Raw genomic sequence first — 16,854 nt, forward strand, 5'->3', positions numbered from 1 at the left:
ATTTTCAGCTCACGTCGTCGCTGGGGAAGCGCATTGGGTCAATTGAGTCCTTCTCTCAGCTTGCTTTTGAGTCAGACTTCTCCCAACCACACAATCACCGCCAATTACTCAGCTAACATATAAAGTTATCTTTCAGGCCCCTCCCCCGCGCATTCCATTCTTGTCTGATCGCCTGTTTCTTTGTCTGCAGGTGAGATCAGTTGCAGCAGACGCCATTGACGACAAACGGAACTGTGCAAGCCGCAGAATGAACTAGAATAGCGATACCATTTCACGCAGAGTCCTCTTTTCTACCTATCGTGCCCCTCCATCGTTGCGACTATCCCTCACCACCCCTCTACGTCTTCCGCAATGAGCGAACCGACCAAAATTAGCATTCTCGGTAAGGAGAGCATCATCTCTGATTTCGGAATCTGGCGCAATTATGTCGCCAAGGACCTGATCAGTGGATGCCCCTCCACGACCTACGTCCTTGTCACCGACACGAATATCGGATCCATCTACACTCCCGGTTTCCAGAAGTCCTTCGAAGAAGCGGCCGCTGGTATTTCTCCGCCCCCTCGTCTCCTGGTGTACTATGCTCCTCCGGGTGAAGTTTCGAAGTCTCGACAGACAAAAGCGGATATTGAAGATTGGATGTTGAGTCAGAGCCCACCATGTGGTAGAGACACTGTTGTTATCGCATTGGGAGGAGGTGTCATTGGAGACTTGACTGGATTCGTGGCTGCGACTTATATGCGTGGTGTCCGCTATGTTCAGGTTCCTACGACGCTTCTCGCTATGGTCGACTCGTCGATTGGAGGGAAGACTGCGATTGATACGCCCCTGGGCAAGAACCTGATTGGTTCGATCTGGCAGCCTTCCAGGATCTACATTGACCTGGAATTCCTCGAGACGCTTCCTGTGAGAGAGTTCATCAACGGAATGGCGGAGGTGATCAAGACTGCGGCCATCTCGAGCGAGGAGGAATTCACGGCCTTGGAGAACAACGCAGAGGTGATCTTGAACGCTGTCCGCAGTGAGGTGAAGCCGGGCCAGTCGCGATTCGAAGGCATTCAGGATATCATCAAGGCAAGAATCTTGGCATCTGCCCGTCACAAGGCTTACGTCGTTTCCGCGGACGAGCGCGAGGGTGGTCTTCGGAACCTGCTGAACTTGGGCCACTCCATTGGTCATGCCATTGAGGCAATCCTCACCCCTCAGGTTCTCCATGGCGAATGTGTCGCAATTGGTATGGTCAAGGAAGCTGAACTTGCTAGGCATGTCGGTGTTTTGAAGGGAGTTGCTGTGGCTCGTGTCGTCAAGTGCATTGCCGCTTACGGCTTGCCTACATCTCTGAAGGACGCACGGATTAGGAAGGTGACTGCTGGCAAGCACTGCTCTGTTGAGCAGCTGCTATTCAACATGGCCCTCGACAAAAAGAACGATGGCCCCAAGAAGAAGGTAGTCTTGCTGTCGGCTATCGGTCGAACTCACGAACCCCAAGCTAGCGTCGTGTCGAACGAAGAAATTGGCGTTGTCCTTGCTCCCAGTGTCGAAGTACAGCCGGGCGTCGCACCCGCACTCAATGTCACCTGCGCACCCCCGGGGTCAAAGAGTATCTCAAACAGAGCTCTCGTTCTCGCCGCTCTTGCCTCCGGCACTTGCCGTGTCAAGAACCTTCTGCACTCTGACGACACCGAAGTTATGCTGAACGCCCTCGAGCGTCTTGGTGCCGCTACTTTCTCCTGGGAGGACGAAGGCGAAGTTCTTGTAGTGAACGGCAAGGGAGGAAACCTCGAAGCCACCCCATCGCCGCTCTACCTTGGCAATGCCGGTACGGCTTCAAGATTCCTTACCTCCGTCGCAACCCTTGCCAATGCAAGCAGTACGGATTCGAGCATCCTTACTGGCAACAACCGCATGAAGCAACGGCCCATTGGCGACCTTGTCGACGCTCTTACAGCAAACGGTGCTGAGATTGAGTACCAGGAGAAGAAGGGCAGTCTTCCTCTGAAGATTGCCGCTTCTGGTGGATTTGCTGGTGGCTCTATCAACCTGGCTGCCAAGGTTTCCTCTCAATACGTTTCCTCGTTGCTTATGTGTGCGCCGTACGCCAAGGAGCCAGTGACCCTGAGGCTTGTCGGCGGTAAACCCATCTCCCAGCCGTACATCGACATGACGACCGCAATGATGAGGTCGTTTGGTATCGATGTACAAAGGTCTACGACGGAGGAGCACACCTACCACATTCCTCAGGGCCGCTATGTCAACCCTGCTGAATACGTTGTGGAAAGCGACGCCAGTTCCGCCACCTACCCCTTGTCCATTGCCGCGATTACCGGAACGACCTGCACCGTCCCCAACATCGGTTCCAAGTCTCTGCAGGGCGATGCCCGCTTTGCCGTTGATGTCTTGCGTCCAATGGGCTGTACCGTTGAACAGACTGAGGCTTCAACTACCGTCACCGGTGTGCCCGGCGGTGCCTTGAAGCCTCTGCCCAACGTGGACATGGAGCCAATGACCGATGCCTTCCTTACTGCATCTGTCCTCGCAGCAGTTGCACAAGGTGACAACTCGAACCACACCACTCGTATTTACGGAATTGCAAACCAGCGTGTGAAGGAATGCAACCGAATCCAGGCTATGAAGGATGAGCTCGCCAAATTCGGAGTCGTCTGCCGGGAACACGATGACGGACTTGAGATTGACGGCGTTGACCGTTCCACCCTCCGTCAGCCTGCTGGCGGTATTTTCTGCTACGATGACCACCGGGTTGCTTTCAGCTTCAGCGTTCTGTCCCTCGTGGCCCCTCAGTCGACTCTTATCTTGGAGAGAGAATGTGTTGGCAAGACCTGGCCCGGTTGGTGGGATACCTTGAGACAATTGTTCGCAGTCAAACTTGAAGGCAAGGAGTTGACGGAAGTCGAATCACCGGCTCTTACTCGTGCTGAGAAGGCGAGTGCTTCGGTCTTCATTGTTGGTATGCGCGGGGCTGGAAAGACCACTACTGGACATTGGATTGCTCAGACACTAAACCGTCCTTTTGTCGATCTTGACACCGAGCTTGAAAGCTCCGAGGGCATCACGATTCCTGACATTATCAAGCAGCGCGGCTGGCAAGGATTCCGGGATGCTGAGCTCAATATTTTGCAGAGAATGATGAAGGAACGCGCAACCGGCTACGTATTCGCATGTGGTGGAGGCGTCGTCGAGATTCCTGAGGCCCGTAAGCTGCTCATCGACTACCACAAGGACAAAGGAAATGTCCTACTGGTTATGCGCGATATCAAACAGGTTATGGACTTCCTGTCGATCGACCAGACCCGCCCAGCCTACGTTGAGGACATGATGGGTGTGTGGCTGCGTCGGAAGCCTTGGTTCCAGGAATGCAGTAATATCCAGTACTACAGCCAACACTCGGGCTCGGGTGCCCTTGCTCTGCCATCTGAGGATTTCAAGCGTTTCTTGCACGTCGTTACTGGTCAGCAGGACAACCTCAGTGTCATGAAGAAAAAGAAGGAGTCTTTCTTCGTTTCTCTAACCTTGCCCGACTTGCGTCCTTCGGGTGATATTCTGAGCCAAGTTAGCATCGGGTCCGATGCGGTGGAGTTGCGAGTTGATCTGTTGAAGGACCCTTCGTCAGACAGCGACATTCCTTCCGTTGACTATGTCTCAGAGCAAGTGTCCTTCCTCCGTAGTCGCATCTCCCTTCCTTTGATTTTCACCATCCGGACACAAAGCCAGGGCGGTCGCTTCCCCGACGATGCTCACGACGCCGCAATGCAGTTGTACAAGCTTGCTCTCAGATCTGGCAGTGAGTTTGTGGATCTTGAAATTGCCTTCCCCGACGAGATGCTCCGTGCTGTCACCGAGATGAAGGGTCACTCTAAGATCATCGCCTCGCACCACGACCCCAAGGGAGAGCTCTCGTGGGCCAACATGTCCTGGATGAAGTTCTACAACCAGGCGCTGGAGTACGGCGATGTGATCAAGCTGGTTGGTGTGGCCAAGAACCTTGACGACAACACATCCCTCCGGAAGTTCAAGACATGGGCCGAGGAGGCTCACGACGTGCCATTGATCGCAATCAACATGGGCGACAACGGCCAGCTGAGCCGCATCCTCAACGGCTTCATGACTCCCGTGTCTCACCCTGCTCTTCCCTTCAAGGCTGCTCCGGGTCAACTCTCCGCAACTGAGATCCGTCGGGGTCTGTCGCTGATGGGCGAGATCAAGGCGAAGAAATTCGCTGTGTTCGGAAGCCCCGTTTCCGCTTCTCGCTCGCCAATCCTCCACAACACGCTCTTCGACTACATGGGACTTCCACACGAGTACGGCCGGTTGGAGACTACGAACGTCGAAGACGTCAAGGACTTCATCCGGTCGCCAGACTTTGGAGGTGCATCGGTCACTATCCCCTTGAAGCTGGATATCATGCCGCTGCTTGACGAGGTCGCCGAAGCAGCCGAGATTATCGGCGCTGTGAACACCATCGTCCCTGTCTCCAACGGCGAAGACAAGCCCGCTCGCCTGGTTGGTTACAACACCGACTGGCAGGGCATGCAACTGTCCCTCCGCAATGCTGGTGTCGGCAATACCGCCGGAGACGCGAGTGCCGCTGTTGTTGGCGGTGGCGGTACCGCTCGCGCTGCCATCTACGCTCTACACCAGATGGGCTACTCCCCCATCTACATCTTCGGCCGCTCTGCCTCTAAGCTGGAGAGCATGGTGTCTACCTTCCCCACCAGCTACAACATCCGCATCGTCGAGGATGTCTCGAAACTGGACATCGTCCCGAACGTCGCCATCGGAACCATCCCCGGTGACAAGCCGATCGACCCAGCCATGCGCGAGAACCTCTGCCATCTGTTCGACCGCACGGAACAGGTAGACCCAGACCACATCAAGTCTATCAACAAGTCGCCGCGGGTGCTGCTGGAGATGGCGTACAAGCCTGCGGTCACGCCGTTGATGCAGCTTGCTAACGATTCGGGCTGGAATACTGTGCCTGGATTGGAGGTGTTGGTTGGACAGGGAGTTTTCCAGGTGAGTACACTCTTTGACCGGGAAATGCGAGCTTCGCTAACCTGATGGTCAGTTCAAACACTGGACTGATATCTCTCCTCCGTACAACGACGCAAGGGTATGTATCTGACAAATTCTCGTTCCTACATACTGAGGAAATTTGACTAACATATTTGTTCTTTCCAGGATGCTGTGCTCGGCAACTCGTCATAAACACCGGCCTTCTTAGTAAAATTTTCGGGTACATTTTGGATTTGAAAAGTTGTTTTGTGAATGCATTTTGAGGCTTACGACATATTTCTGGGATTGGATACTCATTTCGTATTTTCAAATGCCTACAAGCATACGAAGTAACGATTTGCTACGCATGGAATATGGCCTCACATCTCGTATATTTACCCCATAATCAAGAGTCCTACGCATACGGGTAAATCATAGGCAAATAATAGATCTGACCAGTCCAGCATGAACTCCATCTCCTTACCTATCCATCCATCCCGACAACAAACAATCAAACAAAGCAAGTACAGTTGCCTCGTCGGCAAACCTTACCCAAAAATCAGACCACGCAGCAAAAGTACAAGTATGTACATGCAATGCATCTCGCAAAACAAAACTCTACAAAAATAAACACATTAGAAGTACGGACCGTAGTTCATGCTCCCTTTTCTAAAGAGTTACCTGTACAAGTATTGGTCACATGTGATGCACTCTGCAAAATCTCTGCGAGAAGCCGGAGGATCGTGTCAAAAGTACCTTGCTGCGCTACTGGCTGAGATGGGCGGGTGTTGAGTCCGGACGGAGGGGGGGCCGAGGGTATCGTGCTGGTTGGGAAAAGTAATTTGCTATGCTCTAAGGTGCTGATGTGTACAGGTACGAGTACTTGTAGGAGTCGAAGGAAGATGTGCGTGTTGAGTTTGAATGGTTATTTGTATTTACCGGATATCCCTAACTATGCATGCTATGTACTGCGAAAAGATGAAAGGAGTAAAAAAGAGTATTTGTAAAAGAGAACGCAAAAAAAAAAAAAGAAAGAAAGAATAAGAATAAGAAAAGAAGAGAAAGAAGAAATAATCAAAGCCGCTTGGAAATATTCAACCAAACATCCCTCCAAAACCCAACACCCCCCTTAACACAGAACTTCGGCGCAGGCTTATCCTGCGGAACCTCGAGGTTATATTTCCGAAAGAACTGCAGCGGCCCCTTATACAACTCCATCATGGCAATATCCTTGCCCAGACAAACCCGTGATCCATACCCGAAAGCAAAGTTGTACTTGTTGTACAGCTTCGCCCGCTCAGGATCCAACCATCTCTCCGGCCGGAACTCCTCCGCGTCTTCGCCGTAGAGCTCCGGGTCGCGTTGGACTAGGTACGGGTTGCAGGAGATCTCGTTACCAGGCGCCACGAACTTGCCGTAGAGGTCGAGACCGGGGTCAGAGACGTAGCGCGGGAAGATGTTCGGTGCGGAGGGGCAGAGACGCATAGCTTCCTTGACGCAGGCGACGTAGAAGGGGAGATGCTCGACGACCTCGTTGTACTGCGGGATAGCAGAGAGGAGGTTGTTGTCGTCTGCGTCGTCGATCTCGCGCATCATGCGCTTGAAGGAGTCCGGGTTCTTGAGCAGGTACTGGATCATTGCTTGGAAGGCTGTTCCTGTGGTATCGGCGCCGGCAAGGAGAACGAGGAGGGTCTCTGCGCGGATGTATTCCATGTCGAGGGGCTTGTCGTCTTCGGTGCGGGCTTCGAGGAAGGTCTGAAGGAGGTCGACGCGGGTGATTTTCTTGCCGTCTTCGATGTCCTTTAAGCGTTGGTCGATGAGGCTGTCGCGGAAGCGCATGAGGACGCCGATTCCGGAGTCGTCGGCGGGTGTGGCGACGAGGTATTTCTTCAGGAAAGTGGATTTCATCCAGTTGGTGAAGGGGTAGAGACGGGCGAGGAGACCGAAGGCCGGAAGGCCGTCGTGGAAGCCTTGGATGAGACCGCCAATGTCCTTTTCTTGTTCGATGAAGCCAAAGGGAGCGCCGAATCCGATTTCGCTGATGATGTCGTAGACCAGGTACCTAGTAGCAAATAACTGTCAGTCTGCATTCTTTACATGATGAAACCACGTCAACAGGAGACTTACACTGCCCACCACGAAAAGTCAAAGGTAGCACCAGTCTTAGCAAAGTTCTCCTTGAGCTTGCCATCCCATTGCGCAATGTGCGCATCCACCAATGGCTCCATCTTCTTCATGTTACTAAAGCTAAACTGCATGCTGTTAGCCTCGAAGTTTCCTAGACTAGTTTTACTTCGAGTGTAGGAACTTACAGGACCAGCAACATGCTTCCTAAACGTAGCATGTATCTTGTGGCCTCTCATGTTGAATAGGCTCTCCGACTCTCCAAAACTTCCGGTGATATAATGGCTGGTCTTGTCGGCGTGGCGGTGGTAGACCTCGGGGAGCTTCTTGGGGTCGCTGACCAGCAGCATTGTAGGAGTGATGCGCACAACGGGGCCTGTAGGTAACGCGAGTTGTTAGCCAGTGTCCGAGATAGTAGAATCAGAACTACTATGCACCATATTTCTTCGTCAGCGCATGCACAGTAGGCACCTCAGTCTCCTTCAGGTTGTGCCATGTTATCCAGAGCCGAGTAACACTTCCCCAGAACGGACCAGGGAAGGCAGATAAAGAGTGAAAGAAGCGGTAGTAGACAATCTGGTAGACAATTCGAAGCGCAAAATATGCGAGCAGTCCCAGGATGACCTTGGCCACCGTAATCTGGGACAGAACAGCCTGACCGAAGCTCATGGTGTCAACAGGGATGTCACCACAAGACAAAAAACAAAAAAATATATGTGAAGAATGAAAAACAATAGTATGCTACGAAGGAACGAGGACGAATAGAAATAAAAAGGATTCGTCATAAATATCATTGTTTTAAAGCCCCGTACGATTGGAGGTTACGACTCAGTCCAAGCGAGGGCAACGGGTCAATGACCACATTTTCTGATTCGTTGCTCCTAATGCCATTGGTAATCCTGGTATAATTCTGTGCTCAAGGCAGAAAAAGCAGCCTCGCATTGGTACTCATCAAGGGTACATATCATGATTGACCCTCCTCCTTGGCCAATGCCGTGCCGGAGTTCATCCACTATTTCGTTTACCCTGTGCTCCGTACTCCGTACTCCGTACGACTTTCATGGACTCGAGCCATTCGCTGGCCGATGAGTTATGGTTCAGGGAGTAGTGCTTCTATAGAGGGCAACAGGATATGGACCGTTGCCCCGTGGAGACAGGTGCCGTTTGAATGCGTTAGCATTATCACTTGTCACCTGTCTCGGGCCAGAACCGGTCGAAGGACATATTTCCGTAGGCAGTATGGATCGCCTGACAGATGGGTTCGAAGGACCACCCGGTCCGAGTTCCCCCCCTAATCCCACCCACAGGATCAAATTATTGAGATACGAGGGGAACAAAGGGAAGTGGAGTCGGGAGTTGGCGGGTTGGAGAACAGAAAAAAAATCACCTGGCTAAGGTCCACAAGCAATAAGTACGATGCATTGGGGGAGGACGGATATGTAATAGGACTGCGTCCCGTTATTAATTGACTGCGGCAAGCATTGTTGCATTCCTTTGAATATTATTATTCTCTGTACGTTTGTAGACTTGTCAGCGACAATCCGTATGTCCGCGTTATTATTAAAATTTTCTTATTTTTACTCACGGAGTAAACGCCGGGATGTTCTCAATTAACTCATTTATCCTCAACATGACAGCTGATGCTCCACGCCGCTGAACTCTATCCCGGTCTGACAGGTAGTTTCCGAGTTGAAGTCTCAACTGTTGAACTCTCGGACAAGTAACAGCTCACTTCAGCCGCAATCGGATGTTTGTGACCTGTCCGGCCAGATAGCAAACGCCTGTTCTTGGGTGTCCCGGCTCAACGAACGACCCATCGATTCTTTGTCAACATCGCTCGACTCGTCCAAAAGGACCGAGATCCGGCGCGAAAAAGAAAAAGAAAAAGAAAATAATAAAAAAAGGATAGCAAGGCTTCTATTCTTGTCTCGCAAAATAGAAATGAGCAAGATAGGCGTCGGAGCAGAGCACGGAAGACTCCGTGCTTTTCCACTAAACAACGGAACCGTTCGGTTGGCAATTGATTTTGTCAATAATAACATAGTAGCATGGATCTTAAGACGACTAAGGACACTAACATTAGTCCGTCGTTAGATACTGCCGTTAGTCCGGTAGTCAGCCCGTCCCGCTTGTTTAATCTAGAAAATCCTGGGTCCTTTTCCGATCCATTTGGTCCGTGTGCATCCTTCGGATGCCGGTTTATCACACTGTAGCTTTTTCCCGCTCTAGAATCACAATGGCGATAATATGTAAATGTGTAGTCTTGAAAGGACCGTAGAGAGTTTTTAAAGTAATGGAGACGAACTGCCATCTAAGCCGGGATTTGGCCGTTGTGCTCCGAAGTCACGACTTTATTATGCACTCCGTATTCTGTTTTAGCATCGTGATCTCGGTCGATAGTTGGTCGATTCTCGCACGGCCGTACCCACTTGTTTGCCATCTCAAATAGAATAGAAATGCGAGGCTGGCAACGACGATCGTGGACCTGGGCCGGAATTGCGACTAAACATCGATAATCTCTGAGCCAGTCGTTGACAGCGAGATCCAGCGGGCTAAAGGAGACTATGCAAAGGATTTTCAGCTATCATCTTCGGGAATTGAGATGACAAAACGCCAACGCAACTGCTTAAGTTAAATCCGCCATCGCGATTACAGGTCGATTCACCTTCTGCGATGAGATCTGTACAAACCATACGGAATTTGTACCTTCGGACTGGGACAAACCTGGTTCACCATTTGTATCCCAGTTTCTTGCTTGCATATTCCACCCATTCCTGCTGTGGTCCCGGCAGGCAACGATCTGCAGAGGCCAAATAGTAGCCTAGGGTGGGAGTAGTAGTAGTCCGGAGTATGGAGTCCGGAGTACTCTGACACTGAAAGAATGGAGTATAGACCCCCCATGTGTCCTGCAGGAGTCAGGGATCCGCGGATCTAGTTTCAACCGCGTCGTCAAGGATCAGGTTTTGCGGCCTCGACCGCTATTGGAACATAGGACAGCGGCGTTTTACTCGTCAGCGGCCTTTGCAACGAAGGATTCAATATGGGTCTTGCCTAGATAGCTGTGGATACGGCACAGAAGCCGTCTCAAGTCATGGCCAGCCGAATCATTCTCTTTGTTCCCCTGGTCGAATCTCCGAGATCCTGGATGGCGAAAAGGAACAGGGGAACCGGCCCCCATTCGAGAAGCGAATTGCCCCATTTGCCCCCATTCAGACTCGCGAGTACTCCGTAGGAACAATAGACGTGTGAAGGATACGGACGATGCGGTGCGATCATAATGGCCACACGCTAGAGCAGTTAGTAGGTATCAGGATTGCAAATCCAGCACCTGAAAAGGACAAGGTGCCGGTAAATGGCACTGGGTAAATTCCGATGCTTTGGAATTACTTGTTCAGGAGCGCATGCACGGAATATTATTGCCTCTTTTTTCTTTTTCTGTTTAGCTTCGGATGTGTGTATTTGTACTTTGGATGCTGGCAGTGTCGGTGCGAAGTGGACCAAGATGTACTCTGTATGGCCTTTCTAGTCGCAAACACGCAGGGTACACATCCGATCAAGCTTTCCACCAAACTGTAATTCTTTTTATTTCCTTTCTGACTTCCTCTTCCCAAGTTCGTTGCTGTTTTTAGTCTGTCAGTTCATTCATAGAGTATCCTCCCGTGGAGCGCTACTCATCTCGAGACCCAGCCTAACCACTGCGAAGAATGTGAAGTCGGTCCCTTGCAAGTCAGAGACCAGAACACACAGAAAACGAAAGAAAGAGAGCATAACGGCATAATTTATTGCACGACATTTTCACATCCTCATCTGGGAGGTATCTTTCGCCATGGTGTCCAGTGTGGAAGAATCGCAGGCCCCAGTGCTTGTTGGGATCTCGATTGGGTTCGCGGTATTGACCTTCCTCGTCATTTTTCTCCGTCTGTTTGCCCGAATATATGTGCTGGGGAAGATGAGTGTAGATGACTGTAAGTCAATCTTGAGTGTGGCTGTTTTTGGGTGTGGAATACTGACATTCTTCGTTAGTCTTGATTATTGGTGCTTGTGTGAGTTCCTGTCAACCACGCTTTAGGCAAGGGGACTTCCTAGACTAACTTGATGGATTGATTAGCTTCTGTCTTGGGCTTTTATTGCAGCCACCTTAGTTTGTAAGTTGCTTTAACCTTTTCTTGGTGGTGGGAGTGGATGAGGAAGGAGAGAAAGAGAGGCTGACAAGGCGCAGGTGTCGAGAACGGAATGGGAAAACACATGGACGACGTCGACCAGAGCAAGCTGATGCCATACGCTTTTGTATGACTCAATTTTCCTTCTTGGTATTTGTGTTATTTGCTGATTATTTTCAGTCGGTCTGGTTGAGTTCGATGTTCTACCTGGCTTGCTTAGGATTCGTCAAGACCTCCGTGCTCTGGTTCTACACTCGACTGGGTGATCGCTATCTCACTCGCTTGTCTTACATCATGTTCGGGGTTGTCACGGCGCAGGCTACTGCCAATGTCCTAGTAGCTGCGTTTCAATGCCAACCTGTGGCTAAGGCCTGGGCAACCACCTTGCCTGGCCACTGCGTCGACATCAACGTCTTCTATCTCTGCAATGCTGCTCTCAACATCTTTACCGATGTTCTGACCTACACGCTACCTATCAAAGTTATCTTCAACCTTCAGATTCCGCGGAAGCAGAAGATCGCGCTTGTCTTTACCCTTTCGCTTGGTTTATTGTGAGTACTTACCGGACACCGTCTTCATGCGCGAACTACCCTAACACAATCCCAGCGCCTGTGTCTCGTCCATCATCCGAATCACCTACATCCCAGCCATGCTTAGCTCCCCCGATTCGACCTACGTGATCAGCGGCGCCATGTACTGGTCCGTTATCGAAACCAACGTCGGAATCTTCGCCGCCTCCATCCCATCCTTCAAGGCGATTGCCTCCCGCTTCCTTCCCCGCATCATTGGCGAATACAGCAGTCAGAAGAAATACGGACCATGGTCGAACAGCGGAGAACAAGGTCGACGGTACGGGTACGGCTCGAACTTTTCGAAAGCTCGCGACCCGCATGCGATAACTTTGGGCACGATGGTTGCAGATGATGATCAAGATTATGGGACTCATACTCACACGGGATACCAAAGCAACTCGAGCGAAGAGAGAATCATCATTCCTGAGGGGAAGATTCTCGCTCAAACGCATATTTCGACCAATGTGGAGGTTCAGCGGGATTATTCGGATGGTCTGTCGTTCGACCATGGGCGTCGTCAGTCCTAGGTATGTATTGGATGATTGATAGTTGCATATCTCGATATTAATATTCGACTCCTAGGCTTCTAGTGCACACGCTGCATTCTCCTTTCCTTCGCTATGAACATACACATGAACTATCAGACCGTCTCAGCGCTGGCGTCGAGACTCGATGGTTTCTCCCGAACTACACTCCGGAGACCATTGTATATTATTTCGGGCTTTTACAACAACATCTTTGACCGGTGGAACTTTGCATTTTACGAAAAATATATACCCCTCTCTTTCCTCATGATCGATACAACTCAGGCTATTAGGCAGTCTGACGCTGGTATCATCATTCTTCTGTCACTCTTAATTCCCTTCATCCCCTTTGTCAATGCGTGTACAGGAAGTCACTATTTTGTGTGCTTTACATCTATTTAATAGCCAGAAGAGATATTGCTAGCAGTGACTGGCACTTGTGATAATGCATCAATTTCTATAGCAAAGTTTTGCTTCGGGATATATTCATGAACATACAATTGTACATTATTGTATATCTACATCTCTTGCTCCTCATAGATCTACCATCAATAGTTCTTTTCTGTGTGATTTCTACCACTCAAGAGACTCATTGTTCTACATTATTGGTTTGCCTCAACGCGGAAGTCAATCTCGAGCTTATGGGTCATGCGAATGACTGGGCAGCGACATTGGTGAAGAAGTGAAAATTTAAAATGACAGTGAATATTATCGCCATCTTGTTAACAAAATCAAGGGAGTCCCGGGTTCCGAGCCAACATTGTCTTTTCCTCCTCATCGTCGTCCAATTTATTTCCCACCATTCACCTAACTCAGAAAGAGCTCAAAAGACTCATTCTGGAACAAAGCGTGACATGAGAGAGCATCCTCAACAATAAAAGCCATTCTGATCCCCAGGCACAGCCATTTCTTCTGCAACAAAACACCCACAGAGATGATGTCTTTTGGGACATACACTTTACCAGGGCAAATGTCCAGCCCACAAGCATCTATTTAGCAAGATGTCTTTGGGGTTATCATAACCTTCCATTTTCAGTTGCAAGCGGCATCAAACAAGGCCCTGAAATTTTGTATTTCGCCTTGAACCTGCATTCCAATATGCATAGGATGTACCGTGGAGGCTGGACTGGTACAAAGCCCATCAGGAGGGAGGGCTTTGGCAGACTCATGTGCGAACTGTTGGAGAAATGGCTTGAGGCAGTTTGGTGCGGTGATGGTGGCAACCTGGTTTGGGCGGACGAAGATCTCAAGCAGTTGAGCACGACAAAGGATTTGGCTCGAAGACCCCCAGCCATACATACACCTAGGTTGTTTTGACGGTGATTTGGGGCCGTCATACGGATGGAACAAACCGTTCAGCGGCAAACTGAGTCCTCGGGGATAGGATGTTCTGCTATACATGCACGCCGTGTAGCACGCCCTCAATCCATCCAATTTGAAATGAGAACATAGTACGAGACCAAGAAACTCTCTGATACTCTCAGCACCTAAGAAGAACGACAAGTGTCAGAACGTTTCTGTTACTTGACATGATACCCAACCAAATTCAAGGACCCCAAGGCGAATGTCTCGGCCATGGCAAAAGAGAAGGTCTCATTTTTGCAGGATGACAAAGTGAGTGCAGACTTGGACTCACTATCTTGGTACCATGCTGTCCATTGTGAGTGACGATAGGGAGGGAGCAGAAGAATCATCGACAGTCACTGTGACGGCTCAACGGCTCAACGCCAGACAAACAGCGCCAACATATCAAACGATGCCATACAAGCAATATGGGCAAACAAGGGCTTAAGCCGCACCACACAAATGCCTATAAAGACCGTTCATCGCCTAGATAGATTTCCTTTTCTTCTTCTTCCCCAGATTCGATATTCTCGTTGTTAGGCTACCTAGTCCAGATATGAATATTATTCGTTTTATCTGCTAGTTTCCGAGCCCGTGACAGTCACGAGCTCGGTCTGTACGGTCTCTATATCATAGACTGTGTCCTTGAGTAGAGCCTACGAGCCTCGTGGTAGAGCCTCTGGACGGACGTTCACAGCGTGACAAGTTGGCCATCCCTCCCCTCCATGTGTTCTTTGTGATGATTGGATTCATGTATAAATTAAATGGCATGTATAGTTTAGAGCAAGTATAGCTTAGGTGGGGTCGTTGGAGGGTGTATAAGCCCTATGTATGGGTCATATCGGGATAGAATATCTCGATGTCCCCCGACGGATAAGCCCAAAACAGACAGCCAGAGAGGTAACGCACGAGGCTTGTTGTACAGTAAGGGCATTTATCAAAAGAAACCGGCCCGAGATTATCGCTCTTCTTACTAGAAATCCTCTCGGTGTGCTGATAGTAAGCAATTATGTAATTATGCTAATTTAAAGCCAAACGTTTTTACACCATACATTAAATCACCGTGCACTCCCTACTGTAATACCCAAGGCAGCAAGCAAGCCATTCTATCTGAGTATAATTGTACCTAGCATCACTCTGACTCGTCCTGCCTTGTTTGCCCAGCAGTCGCGATGAAAATACAACCCACGACAACACTGACTCATGCCCCAATCGTACCACGTAACACAATCTCTCTAGATAGTAACCGCCAACTGAAATAGCCGTATTCAGAGAAAACGGTCGTACTCACTAACTGTCAACTAAAAACTCGGTAACATGACTAGCATCGACCGTTGAGGTCTATTAATAGCTCCCCCACGGACGGAAGAGACATGTTTTACTTGTGTTAGCGAGTACGAGTACGTTTCCGGGGAAGTTTACTTAGTTGTATTATTTGGCAATTAGCATCTTGTATTCGGAAAAAACATGAAAGGTTTGTGGCTAGTGTATAGGTGAGTCGATAAAAATATATCTGGTCAGGTGATGGTTCATGCTGGTCATGTGATACCATCACCAGTCATTGTGAGTCAAATCGTACCAAGGAAAAAAAAGAAACTGCCAAGGGTCGCTAAGACGAGCGACTACGGAATACTCAATTCACCTGACCATTCCATATCCTTGAAAGGAAACCTCGGCTGTCCAAAAACCGGAGTTCCATGCCCAAGGGGTAACATCAACATAGCCTCTACGCATTGACAGGTTGGGCAACATAATGCTCGAATAATCGTGCCCAATCCCTTGACAGGTCGTTCTGAAGTATGGATTGGGAATTGTAGACGAGCACGGAGCACGGGGTATTCCGTTCTTTGCTTCAGGCATGGCCGTGCTACCGAAAAGAGGAGGATCGACCGGGCCGATAAGACGTACCACGGACCGATTCAATATCAATATCAACATTGATCGGAGACATTCCATTCAGTTTTGCACAGCCTGATCTGGGCAATTGGCCGAGGATTCTAGGCGGTTCGAGGGATTACTATCAGGCCACGTTGCGACGGCGTGAAAATTTTTTCATCACTAGTCCTGTCCAGGTGATAGAAAGACGGCCGAACAAAGTAAGGAAAGAATCCCTGTAATGCAATGCTGCACTGCACTAGTACTGACATCGGACCGAGCATTCGCCGTAACCGATACCGAGCCACGCTGATTGGCCCAGTCGATATGCAGGACAAAATTAGAAAGCTTCCAGAAGGGTCTTGGAAGACCCAAGCGAAGGGTTGTGTGGCCGGTGAAGACCGACGCTAAGTTTTTCCGGGTATGCGGTGCCATTACATACGCTCGTTACGGCGTGAAATACGGAGAATGTTACCGTAGCGCGGAGATCTCGAATCGATTATCGTGGCGGTGCTGGAGATCTGCCCAATCAGCGGGCGATATCGGATCCGATGCCGTGTTTAGCGTAAGCATGGAAGGAAAAATTTTGTTCTCTTGCAGATTCCAACAATCCTGCAGCTTGTCTGGGATTTAGAGTGCTGACACTTGGACTTCGGTTAATCGGAAGGGAATGTGAAATAGGCCTGTAATCGGTATCTGGCAATATTCCTGGTTCTTTTTCTGTTTTGGATTTTGTTGAGTTCGGCGGTTGTACACGAGTCAACCGTTTTCTTTGTGGGTGAGATACGGAGTACTCCGTGCGTAGTGTACAGAGTAGTATATCGATTTCCCCAAACTTTTTGCACTATGGCCAAGTCAATGCTATATGTATCAGATCGGCTGTGTTCAGCTTTGCTCAGGCTGAGGACGCAGGAGCGGGCATAGTCACTCTTATTAGCTATAGGGTGTTGCCTCTATGTTTCGGCTCCACACAAAGTCTCCATCTCGCCACAGTTTTCAGCTGTCAATTGATTATATTCACCTGGTTCTCGGTCCAGGTACGTGCGTTTTGACAGCTGTAAGTGTAGGCTTTGCAGAGTGCAGGTGGCACCATCTTGTCCGCCAGAGATATATCCCCGGGCTATATTTCCCCAGGCAGATGCTACGGAGTAATCCGTGTTTGTACATCGCATGTGACCTTCCTGCATTTTAGACGAGGCAGACTATCCCAAAACGACTCTTGAGCCGTCTTGACTCAACAAAGCCGGA

General features: G+C 49.8%; 3 protein-coding genes across 3 annotated transcripts; 2 read left to right on the forward strand and 1 right to left on the reverse strand.

Moving 5' to 3' along the window:
* The first annotated feature begins 15 nt into the window (after nucleotides 1–15).
* On the forward strand, nucleotides 16–5,656 carry ASPGLDRAFT_155970 (pentafunctional protein ARO1). Its single transcript, XM_022542369.1, has 4 exons — nucleotides 16–70; nucleotides 137–5,028; nucleotides 5,081–5,125; nucleotides 5,194–5,656. The coding sequence occupies exons 2-4, from the start codon at nucleotides 352–354 to the stop codon at nucleotides 5,218–5,220; spliced, it is 4,749 nt and encodes a 1,582-aa protein (XP_022397558.1). The 5' UTR covers nucleotides 16–70; nucleotides 137–351; the 3' UTR covers nucleotides 5,221–5,656.
* A 276-nt stretch (nucleotides 5,657–5,932) lies between these two features.
* On the reverse strand, nucleotides 5,933–7,889 carry ASPGLDRAFT_793645 (cytochrome P450). The gene is made up of 4 exons (XM_022550018.1): nucleotides 7,569–7,889; nucleotides 7,320–7,507; nucleotides 7,135–7,259; nucleotides 5,933–7,069 (listed from the first exon to the last, which is right to left on the reverse strand). The coding sequence occupies exons 1-4, from the start codon at nucleotides 7,798–7,800 to the stop codon at nucleotides 6,082–6,084; spliced, it is 1,533 nt and encodes a 510-aa protein (XP_022397559.1). The 5' UTR covers nucleotides 7,801–7,889; the 3' UTR covers nucleotides 5,933–6,081.
* A 2,826-nt stretch (nucleotides 7,890–10,715) lies between these two features.
* Nucleotides 10,716–12,868, forward strand: ASPGLDRAFT_50821 (putative integral membrane protein Pth11-like). The gene is made up of 7 exons (XM_022547392.1): nucleotides 10,716–11,096; nucleotides 11,155–11,174; nucleotides 11,240–11,276; nucleotides 11,351–11,418; nucleotides 11,472–11,842; nucleotides 11,898–12,390; nucleotides 12,446–12,868. The coding sequence occupies exons 1-6, from the start codon at nucleotides 10,958–10,960 to the stop codon at nucleotides 12,388–12,390; spliced, it is 1,128 nt and encodes a 375-aa protein (XP_022397560.1). The 5' UTR covers nucleotides 10,716–10,957; the 3' UTR covers nucleotides 12,446–12,868.
* Nucleotides 12,869–16,854: the final 3,986 nt, after the last annotated feature.

Source organism: Aspergillus glaucus (genome assembly GCF_001890805.1).
Source record: "Aspergillus glaucus CBS 516.65 unplaced genomic scaffold ASPGLscaffold_21, whole genome shotgun sequence".
NCBI lineage: Eukaryota > Fungi > Ascomycota > Eurotiomycetes > Eurotiales > Aspergillaceae > Aspergillus > Aspergillus glaucus.